Source organism: Aulonocara stuartgranti (assembly GCF_965226115.1).
Source record: "Aulonocara stuartgranti genome assembly, chromosome: 11".
In the NCBI taxonomy this organism is placed as follows: Eukaryota; Metazoa; Chordata; class Actinopteri; order Cichliformes; family Cichlidae; genus Aulonocara; species Aulonocara stuartgranti.
Window position 1 is genome coordinate 26760414 of NC_138947.1, and position 12004 is coordinate 26772417.

The following is a 12004-nucleotide window of genomic DNA, read 5'->3' on the forward strand; positions in this document are numbered from 1 at the left end:
CAGTAACTTATACAAAGTCGATTTAATGATTTCTTTTCCTAATATTTTATTCAAGTGTTGTACTTGGATATTGGAGCGTGTCTCAAACTATAAAGTTGTGCACAGCCATAATGTGTTAAAAAGCCTACCTAGCACATAACAACACATGCTCACTGACACATTTGCAGTGAGTGATTTCCTGTATGGTATTTGAAATGCACTTTCTGTATTTTTGAACACATGCTGAACATGTTTCTGATGCCTTGTTCTAATAGAGGAGCTTTATTTATTATTTATTGAATTCTTAGTGTTGGATTGTAGATACAGAGCAGTTATCACTATATTTATAATCTCAGAAACCTGTTTTTGTTAACATGTACTTGTTGTGACCTCTTCAATCATCCATCCACTCTCAGTATTGTCCAGTGGAACTGAAAGCTTCCTTACATCTTGTACGATGGCACCACCTAGTGTCCAAACTTGAAGTTGCAACCATTTGCGTCATAGGACAAAAATGTGTTCTCCAAGCACGTGAACGTATGAAAATGTAAAAAACAAAAAGAGATGGAAATGTTTCATTTCAAGTCTAACAGCGGTGCAGAAATAAGAAGTAATGTAGAAACAATCTCAGGTGATTATTTCTTAAATGTTCATCTGTCTTCATAAATTTCTGAGCCTTTCATCAGTGTCATGATGCTGTATGTACTGTCCACCTCTTCCACTCGTCATTTGTTGGCCTTTCAGTTCACTTTGGTCTTTGCACTTTACTCTTGTTCTATTCTCCTTGTTTGCTTTCTTTGATGATTTCTTGAATAAAGTCTTCATCATTTTCCACTTTCCTTTTCTCTCATTTCTTCTGCGTTTGTTCTTTTGCACTGGCATCTCTCAAAATGCATCTCTAGTAGAAAACCATTTTTCTAGACTTGAAATTCAAGCAGTCCGGTGTGCGAAGACACTTTGGCCTATAGACATTCCTCCTTTGTCGTGACATCCACCCTCAGTGCTGTGTGCGAGAGTCTCTGTGTGCTGCATAAAGAAACGCTGTGACAGTGTTATAATCTAAGAATGTGCATTTGTTGCATATGTATGCGTTCTCGTCTCTACTTTGGAGCTTAGCCTAGTTTATATATGTGTATATATAACGTACTGACAATAATTTTCTAGTTTTCAAGCACATTTCAACACATAAACAACACCTACTGAACATAAGTGACGTCTTCGTGTTCACCTGCAATAATCAGGTGCTTTTAGAGTTTAAACAGATGTAGTTTGTTTAACCTGTGATCATTGAAAACTTGATAAGAACATATCTGTAATCGATAATCACAGATTTTGTGGTACTTTTTCTGTATGCGTGTTTAAAGGAGGTCACGAACTTGTTAAAAATAGCTGAAGCTGCTGTTGATTTTCGTGTAACTTGAAGATGTGTTTTTTCCTAGGCTCTGCTACGCTCCACGCATGGCAGCAGCTGGCTCAGCCTCACATGGGTGCTCTGCTGGATCATCGGCCCGGTGTGGTCACGAAGGGCTTCCGCACTTTAGCGCACGAACAGGAACAGGAACAGGAGGACAGCTGGCAGCTGGACCAACCAGAGGAGGATGAACTATCATGTGACTCATTTAGAGCCGTGCTAGGGGAGAGCCCTGCTCCCACGGATCTGCCTCGCTCTACCTCTACTCCCGCAGTCTGCCGCAACAAAAATGGCAACATTGAAGAAATCAGCCAGTCAGACGCACTGAATGGAACGATCTGCGCGGCGGCAGAAGCAGTTCAGGGAAATGATGGACATGTTGCAAGCATGCCCTTTCCTCTCTCCAACACGTCCCCTTCCTCTCCGCTGCCTTTTTCTCCCGAGATCAACGGGCATGTGGACCCCAAAGAGCGCCAAACCTTACAGCCAAACACTGTGGACCGCATGCCTGGTGAGGGAGCCTCTTAGCTGGGGTTACAGCACTGCATCAAACCATAACACCTTCATGTTTGCCCTGGAGCATGGGGATAAAGGGGACGAGGGTGAACAGGAGGGGTGGCGGGTTTAGGGGCAGGAGAAAGGATTCATTGGACACGTGACATCCCATCCTGCATGATCACGCTCATGTGTACACACCTGCACACGCACCCACCCCAGGAGCTGTCCCCGTGTATGCAGCCAGCGAACGGCAACGAGACAGAGTACATGTTTTTATTTTTGTTCTTTCATTTCCGTCATTTTCCATCTGCAGCCTTTCTTCTCAGTTCACACTTTCTTTTGCTGCCACTTTTTTTCCTTTATTTCAGCCAATTACACTTACACTCAAAGTTTTTCATCTTTTGCAAAGTCTTTAGTATCTTTAGGTATATTCTATAAAACATTTTAGACACTATTTAGGAGCAGGAGGGTTTAATATTTCATGCTAAGCTATACTGTTTTGTAGCACACAAGCACGCAGATACAGAAAGAAATTTGGCAGGTCAAGTGCTGTTGGGGCAGCTGTTCGAGTCACATGAACTCGTAGCGCTTGCGGCTAGCTAATATTGGAGCCTACTGAGCAGCTTTGGTGTGGAGGACTGCCGTGCCATTGATATTCTCTTGTCCCAGAGTACAAATCTTGTGGGAGTGGGTGGCTTTAACTTTACGGCTACGAGCCAAAAATGAGAGAGAGAATTTAAAACCCAAAGCTTTATTTTTATTAAGTCAACATGGTACCATTTAAAATGGAGAAGAGGCGCAGACTAGAATAAACCTTTGTAAGTGTTCCCAGTACAGGGAAACACCGAGAATAATAAAACAAATTAACGCAAGAAATTCAAGTGAACTTAACCCTAGAAAGGGTGTAAACATTGTAGTGCTATAACTGTAATTAATATGAATGTAAAAGCAGAGCACAACTTGAGAGGCATGGATCTCTTTATTAACACTAAAAAGTTAAAGTGTTGCAGTGAATCAGCCCCGTGTGGCCTTGGTTGTAACTTTAATACCACTGCAATGAAAAATCTGCCTCATAACTTAACTCTTCTACCTCATCTAAGTGTTTCATAATTTATAAAAGATCAAAGTGGAATAAACGTATCTTTATGCTTTAGGTATACAAACTGAATATTCAGTCACATCAGATGAGTGTGTGACTGATTCAGCTGCTGCTTCTTGTTGTCGAGGCTCACCCTTAGCAACTACATTTTCACAACCAAGGCTATTAGCTGGGATAGACTTCGAGTTTCTCTAACAGAAACAAGTATACTGGGGGGGCTAATGTTAGCTGGGGCTTTCGCTCGGGTCCTGTACTATGCCCACGGTCTATTTTCTCCACGTTGTTGTTAACATTTTTTTTGCCTCATTGTGTTTGGTCTATTTTGTGTCAACACTAAAAATCTTCCCCTCTCTTCTTTTTTTCCTTCCCTTCCTTTCTCCTCCAGTTCTTTTCCCAGGGAAGTGTATGTCCCACACTAGCTCCACATATACCTTCACCACCTGCAGGATTCTCCACCCCTCTGATCAGCTGACCACTGCATCCCCCAGGTAAAGAATAAATAAACACATCAACACTTAAATACTTCATTGATAAACCTTTGTCTTTAGCCTGATTTGTGTAATGATAAACAACAGCTGGCAGTCAGACATATTGTTTTGTACTAAATGGCAGACCTGAAGTAGTAGGTAATTGAACGAGCCAGGTTTTCTCTGATTTTCATTCCAGACAGGGCTTCTGTGTTGCCGTAGACCTGGCGCATAACGCTCAATGTCTTGATTGGCTTAACAGGTCATGTGACGAGGAAGAAGAACTGGAGTTGTATCACATGGTTGTTATGGCCGAAGTAGAGCAGACCCATTGAGTGCACCTACTAGTGTGCGCATGGGTGAGGAAATGCATGGTAGTGCATTTCTAAAGATTTGCTGGTGTGTGAAGCAGAATAACTTTGGGGAATTTGCACCGTCTCTCTTTTGTCTGGTCAAACTTAGTGGGCAGCGACTTGTGGGCAGCTGCGTGAGGCAAATTTCACAAGCACTAAACTGTGAAAAAGCTCTGCAAACACAAACATGTCATTTTTAAAAGCTGTGTCCTCTAGTTAGTCACTGGACAGTGTGCTTCTTATTTGCCTCATAAGTTTCCCTGTTAGGAAGCTGCTTTGTAACTAACAAACCTGACATCCAGGAATCCAATCACTGATCCAATCTGATTAAATCTGTGTTATACTCGGTGGAAATAAACTAAGCAAAGAGGTCCATTTTTTTTTTTTTTTTTTTTGATTGAACAAAGTGTTCTGAGAATTGGCTGAAAGGAGATCACTCACTTTTAATGCTTAAGGTCAGCTTTCATCTTGGAGTCAGTTAGTTTACAGTCTCAGTTTTTCTGGCACTTTTCCTATTAGATAAATGTCACGTGACGGTGTACTCCCTGCAGAGCGGTTAAGGGCTACAAATTGGACTGCTGTGCTTAATGTTTCTTCACCATGTATACGGGGCTTGATTAACTAACTTTCTGTGTGATTAAATTGTTTAATGTGTGAACAATGTGTCAATCAGACTTGATGTTTCTGAGTTTTAAGAGTACAAATCAATGTGCAGACTTGAGCTTAAACTTGTGTGCACGGCTCAGTCTTCCAGAACAGGATAAGATTTAATAGTCATATTAAAGGCTGGTGGTGTCTGTATAATTTTGGTTATGCTTACTCATCATTTTTCTTTTGTTGTCCTTCCATTCCTCTCCAGCCCAGCCATGGCTGCGTGTCAGAGCAGTACCTGCCCGGGCACGCCTTCCCTTACTGCCTCCCCTGTACCCTTCTCAGCCCCACCCACGCCTTCCTACACACCCTGCTGCACACCTCGCCGCCTTTCCCTCTCCCTCTCCCTCGCCGAGTCCTCCACCAACCTTAGGGACTCCACTAAAACCACCAGCACCTCTCTAGGCCTGGTGCGCCTCCTGCTGGAGAATGGAATTTCTGCCTCAGTGTACAACCCACGCAGCTGGGACCGAGGGCTGGATGCTTCGGCAGTGTTGGGAGGGGTTCAAGCACAGAGGTGCACAGAGAGACCGGAGCAGGGTGGAGTCAAGCACCTGGGAAAACGTCCAGACACCCTCCTCCTCCTTCAGCCATCCAGCCCACCCAGCTCACCTCACTCCAAATCGGCTTCCTCGATCGCTACAGGCCCCATGTTTCAGTTCAGCCCTTCCGATGACGACCCGCCGTTCTACGATACCTTCCTCGCTTCTAAGCCGGCTCGTACAATTTTGAGGGAAGTGCTGGGGGAGGCAGAAAGGGAGAAGGAGGGCCAGGTGGACGATGACAACCAAACAGAGATGATCAATCTGCGGCTTGTGGACAAACTGAAGAGTTTTCGCACCCTTTCCCCACATTCTGCTTCAGCTTCATCTGGAAGTACTCTGTTAGGCCCCTTTGGTTCTGCTGGACTGGGGAACAGCGCACTGGGTGGGGGGCTTCCAGGACTGAGGAGGAATCGAAGCTATCCCGCCATGGTGGGGGCCAGCATGGTGATGAAAGACCCAGGAGGCCCCCCCAGCACAGAGATACTCATACCGCATACGATGCAAACCTCACATACACAACAACTCACAGCGCACACACAGGAAACGGGCAAAGTGCAAACAAAAAAGAAGACACTGGTCACAAAAGGCGTGCACGTACCACAGACTCTAAATGCACTGGAAATGGTCACATCGCAGACGATAATACAGAGACACACCAGGCCAAAAGGCGAGGTGGGGGATTCGACCACACACGACCAACACAACGATGAAGAAACCGGGACATAATGGAAGCATTAAGCGTATTACATCATATTACAACACACAGTCTCGCGTATTTTACAGAGCAGTACAGTACTTATGACACGACCACACGTGCACAACCACACACACTCATTTACAAAACAAAACAGCATAAGCAACTACACCGCAGTCATCTCTCCCGGACGAAAAAGGTTAAAAAACAGATGAGTGACACAGTCCAACTACAATTATTCATCTTTCTAAACAGTCATGATAAGTGAGCTGGGATGGAAATACTGGCTAAGAACTGTTACACTGTGTTATACTCATATTCTGTCAGGCCAGACTAATGATGTTGCCTTCTTGTCTGTTGTAACTGCCCAGTATATTGGACATACAGTATACTGTGTCATATAGTATAATATTAAAGGCCCAATCTGGTGCACGTGTCGCCCACGTTACCTGTTTTTGCAGAAAAATGTAACAAATTCTTCTTGATTTATGCAGAAACTGGGGTTCTACACTGTACTGTTGGACTACACAGTCGGTGCATTCACACCACCAGATGTAATCTTTACTTTTAAGATTACACATGGCCATACACCAGATGTAATGTGTATGTCCTATGTAAACCTGCTGATACTACAAACAAGATACTCCTCCAGTTTTTGGCTTTGCTTTCTAACTTTTAACTCGATGTGCAGCCAAGGAGTGTTTGTCGTGTCCAGTCCAGTGTTGCCAAAGACCGTCAGCCAAAGCGAAACTATAAGAGCTTCAGTTTAGGAACTGGAAGAAAAAAGTTTTGAATGACTGTGATTTCTGCAGTGACGACTCATTAAATGTAATCTGCTCGATATTTAAGTCGCGGTTAGAGACAAAGGCAATCTGACTAAACTAACATACAAACAGTGGTCCTATTAATGTCTTTATTAAAACCTTTCAGATCGTGCTTGTCTCTAATTGTGACAGATGTAGTCCAGACTGCATTTTATGAATGCTACTCCTGCATTATGTGTGTGTTGCAATGCAGTGGAGTTAGCTGAAAGCTATGCTACGTAGCAGTGGCCATGGCTCTAGAGATCGAGATTATTTTCTGCCAGCAACCCCTCCCCTCTTTGTAATTTATACTTTCAGAGAGAATCCAGATTGGGGCTTTATGTCCTCTTGCTGTGACTGAATTTTCTTATGTGCCTAAAAACAAACATACTGTATGTCTGTAGAATATGGATCTGCGTTTGTTTTAGTTGATTACTTCATATTTTATGTTGCCTTTATTATTATTATTATTATTATTATTATTATTGTACGGTATGCAGTAGAGAGGGTACATAAATGTACCTATGCCAATTTAAGGTGTTTGTGGCTCTGTTTTTGTCATTTAAAAAAATTGGGGGGCGTTTGATGCACATGTGAAGGGGGATACAGACCAGGTCTAGATACAGACATCTGCTAAAGCACTGTGACTACAGACCTGCAGAGAACACGAGTACTCCCCCCCCCACAATTTTGGCTCACCTCTGTTTTTGTATTTGTCTAGTCAGCTGGAGGACGACAATGAATGTTGGGTGATTTGATTGAGATTTCGATGCATGAAGTGGTCGATAACATTTTAAGTCCTGCAAAATCCAGATGGAAGCTGCCACATTGCAAAAACCTCTGCAACATGCTAACCGCTGAGCTTTCACCGTAAACCAAAGTTATATGCTGGTGAATACTGGGAGGGACCATTGTCGTGCAGGCTTGAAGTTAGTTTCCTTCATTTCTTTTTTTTTTTTTTTTTTTCCCATATTGCATGTGGCCCTTGTAGCAGAATAATTTGCATACATGCTGACACCTTTGTTATTTATTCTGTCAAGCATGCGCAGGAGTAGACTTGAGTAGACAAGACTTGATTTCTGAATGTAACTGTAAAAAAAAAAAAAGATTTTTAAAAAATGGAGCGACTTGAAATATTCACGCTGGTTTTAACAGCTTGTTGTTTCGTCTGCAACAGTTTCCTGCTGATGGTTTGGTGTCACTGAAGCGGGTCCAGTTGCTGCCGTTTGAACTCACACTTTGATGCTCGCTTATGAAGCGGGGGATTTTTAAGCACATCAACTGTCATATTTTCACCCATCCGATTTGTCAAACAGACTTTCTTTTGTTCATTGCCACTCTGACATTTTGTTGTGCACATTGTTTCCATTAGAGTTCGAGTTTGGGCATTGCACCTGGACCAGTGAGTGTTTAGTGGGATGAATGGATGCTGACCTGCTGTGGTTCTTGATGATTAAATGACTAAACAAGCAAAGGTTTTTTTTGGTGGAGGGGGGGGAAACGGATACTTAGCAATCATTGAAGTATGTGGATTGTAAAAAGTAAGCACATCTGTCATGACAGCTGTTTAAATGAAGGAATTTTGAGGATTTTATTTATTTTGAAATCTCATAAAAGCATTTGGAATCCTTTCATTCATTATATTAATCAGTTTTTTTGGCACTTATATTAAAATCTTAAAAACATTTCCATTTCTAACAGTGGGTAAAAACCCGACAGTACACTGATGCTGCTCAATGCTTCATGGCAGAGCAAGGTGTTTGTCAAAATCAGACCATTTTCAGTATTTAAAAAAACAAATGATAAGACTGAAGAAACAAGGAGATGGCGTATGTGTGTTTGTGCGTGTATGCTTTGCTTTTGTGTGTGTGTGTGTGTGTGTGTGTGTGTGTGTGTGTGTGTCAATTCATCTGAATGTAATTTATGACAAACAGTAATCCGCTGTAGGGCCATACATTTGTGTACAGTATGTTGATTTAAGTTCCGTTTGTGTTAACCTCATGAAAGGGAACTATTATTGCATTGTAAATGTATGCAACACAGATAGTCATGCTAACTTGAAAAAAACGAAGAGGCATTTGAGTTGTTTATTTTTGGGTAAAGAGAGGAAAACTGATGAGTTCTATTCTACAGAACTGACTGTACTGTCAAATAAATAAATAAAGACTTTGTTTTGCTTCATTCCATTAAAAGTACACTTTTTTTTTATGTGTCGAATCACAATAAGTCACTTCAAGCTGCTCGACGTTCTAAGGTGAAGAGTAGTGCTGTGTGATTGTGCAAATACCAAGTACATACAGAGCCAATATTACCGACACTAATACTTAATGTTACCTATAAAGGCTGATGGATGCGGTGTAGGGGAGAGTAACGCGTTATCATTTATGAGATCATCAATTTGCAAATTCTGAACACATTTTAATGGCCACATTTTACTTAATAAAACAAAAATCACCTTTCATATTTTCATATGAGTGTTAGTGGTTTGGGGACTGGTTGGGGTTGAGGGAGGGGAGGCGAGACAAAGCCACCAGAAATTAGTAATAAATAATGACTACATGCAGAGCGGTGTGTAAACACAGGGCATCATGGGAATCCCCCAGGAACCAAGGGCTATTGAAGCATAACTGAGGGTGGGTTTAGGGTCACCTGATCCAGCCCTAACTACAAACTTTGTCAAAAATAAACGTTTTAAGCCTAATCTTAAAAGCAGAGAGGGTGTCTGTCTCCTGAATCCAAACTGGGAGTTGGTTTTAAAAAAAGCTGAGGCCTCTGCCTCCCATTACTTTTAAATACCCTAAGAACCATAAGCCAGCAGCCTGGGAGTGAAAAGCTCAATTCGACACATAACTTTACTTAACTTTAGTATAACTACAAAATCTCACCAAAACCCACTAAATTATGCAGAATTATTCACCCCCTGCTTGGACTACAACAGTTTTGTGCATCTGCTGCCAGAGCTCAGCAGCTGGTCCAGGCCTCTCTCATGCATCTCTCTCCACACCTAAGTTGCCAGACCCTTCACTCAAAAAATAACAGCTGCACTCCTTTGACTCTGCTGCCTCGTTTTCTTCTTTATACAAATGAGCGAGCATATTGCCACGAAACGTGTAACACCTTAGAGATCGTCTAGTCAACGGGGTGGAGCCCTTTCATTGTAACTACTTTTTAAGCAATCCACCTGTTTACTAATTTAAGTATTACTGCAGGCATTTCTCCCCATAAATGAACACCAAAGAACAGTAGATGGCACTGAGTTTCTACTGCTTTGGTTCTACTTACAGTTGTATTCTACAGGGTGGCGCTGTCTCTCAGACCCAGAATGGACAGCTGGCATAAACACAAACCACAGCCAAGCCAATAAACCTTCAGAAAGAAAGTAAACCAGCAATCAAAGATTAAGTGAAGGTCTAGTAAACCCACATGTGCTCCTCTTGGCCTCGATAAAGATCAGCAGATCTCTCCCAGGCTTCTTTCTTTAAGGCTGCTTCAGTGATGCTCAGACACACCAGCATAATAAGTTACACCGTCAGTAATAACGAATATTAGGGCAGCCAAAGGAACATGTTCGGGTGTCCTGCAGTAAATATGATGATCCAAACTGAGATGGAAAATGTGACTATGTTAACGTAATGATTTCTTAAAGATCATGGTGGAGGGATCTCAGCCGAGACAGAGCAATCCTGCTCACTGAATGAAAAGAGAGCACAGATGGATGGGGAGCACCGGTTAGTTGTGAGGTGGGCTTTAATGCTTGGAGAAGCAATGGCCGGTGTGTGTGTGTGTGTGTTTGTGTGCGCGCTCCCACAGAGGATATGAGAGCATTCTGCAGATCTGAGTCAGCCAGAACATGAACAGATGGAAAAGTAAAGATAAGAAAAGCTTGTGTCGTGATTATATTTGAGTTTAGATTAACAATAGTTGGTTACAGTTCATCATCTGTGGAGGAAGATCAAAGTTACTGCAAACTTAGTGGAAATGATGGAGAAAGCAAAACACCTCCTAAAAACCCAGGCTTCAAACTGACTTGGTGAATCTGTCCTGATGTAAAGTAGCGCCACATCTCCAACTCAATCACGGTGTAATTAACAACAGCTCGGTAAGAACCTCGACTTCAGCAACAGTTCATGTGATCGTAGCTTCAAGAGGCGAATCCCGATGGGGTGAATACTCCAATCTTTTCCACTGTGACAGAAAGCAGAGTACTCAGGCCTCTTCCAGAAACCTCAAACAAACACTACAAAATCAGATAAATATTTTTTTGTGTGATTTGTGATGAAAATGATACGGGCCACTTACTTAGCTTCATCTCTTCCCCTACCAAATTAAATTTGGAAGAAAATGAATCCAAGAGGTGTTGAGTTACTGACTTTTAGCTCACACTTTCACTGGCTGGGAATTTGTACAAGCATGCACCTTTTCCACAAGTGTAGTGTATGCCCTTGGGGTGCAGAGGCATTGCTGTAAAAATATATCATTTAACATAAATGTTTACAGCACATTCAACATCACATTTGTCACAAAAGGCTTAACTGTAACTATATCATATAGGATATGATATACAGTACTGGGCAAAGGTCTTGTGCCACCATTCATTTTATCTAGGAATGTGGGGAATTGTGTTTTTCTATCCAGGTATTGCATGGTGGTTCAAAATCGTACTATTCTGCTTTCATCATTCCATCAGTGTTGATATGATCCAAACACCACTGTCTGAAATGCAGCGGAAATCATGACAGTTACCAGCAAAAATTTCAAATTTGGTTTCATCACTCACTTTATCCCTTTGCTTCCAGCCAACCTCCAACTGAGACAGTTTCTGATGAGGCTTCAGACTCTCAGGTCCTTACTCGCTGTTTTCCTGTTTCTTAAAGAAATGACTGAGACTTTCATCTGCCGTGGATAGCTTTTCAGGCCTTCCCCTTTTTTCTTGTCCTACACTTTACTCAAATTTTCAAGGAAACCAAGCATGCTGACACGCTTGGTTTCTTTTTACTTACTCTTTTGGAATTATCTTGTTGCTATAAAAATACTCTTTTATGCTTTTTAAACTTTTATTTTTGGTATCTTTTATATGTACAAATTAAGAAATTGGAACTAATTATGTATTTTTCTCAAAAGCTGCTGGTAACAAAGTGTCTAAAGATACTTGGTTCTTTGTTAAGTCGTTTGCAGACACAACACTGGTTCATCCCATGAGTTAGGTGCACTTTTAATGATTGATTCATTCATAGGCCACTGTTATATGACTTAACAAACAAGCAGGCAAAGAAAAAAAAAGCAACTACTGAAAATGATCAAATACAAGGCATGGACTGAAAATGTGTGAAAAACAATGTGAAAAGAAAAACTTTGAGAGACCTTCAGAAAGCCTGCAGAACTATTTGAGCAAGAGTTCCTCATTGAAAGAAAGTAAGTTGGGCTCATCAACATAGCACCTTGCTGCAAAGCTTAGACAGTAAACTGAGTACCTCAGTCAAAGACCTTCAAACACTCTAAAGAAG

At 41.8% G+C, this 12004-nt stretch overlaps 1 protein-coding gene across 5 annotated transcripts in view; it reads left to right on the forward strand.

Annotated features, from left to right (window-relative positions):
- trak1a (trafficking protein, kinesin binding 1a) overlaps nucleotides 1–7554 on the forward strand; it is a 38707-nt gene extending 31153 nt beyond the window's left edge. For 3 of the 5 annotated variants that reach the window (XM_082552641.1, XM_082552640.1, XM_082552639.1), the window contains 3 exons: nucleotides 1419–1901; nucleotides 3373–3475; nucleotides 4667–7554. In XM_082552641.1, coding sequence (XP_082408767.1) covers nucleotides 1419–1901; nucleotides 3373–3475; nucleotides 4667–5729 — 1649 coding nt within the window. In that variant the 3' untranslated portion in view covers nucleotides 5730–7554. The other 2 variants (XM_082552643.1, XM_082552642.1) reach the window with 2 other exon arrangements.
- Nucleotides 7555–12004: the final 4450 nt, after the last annotated feature.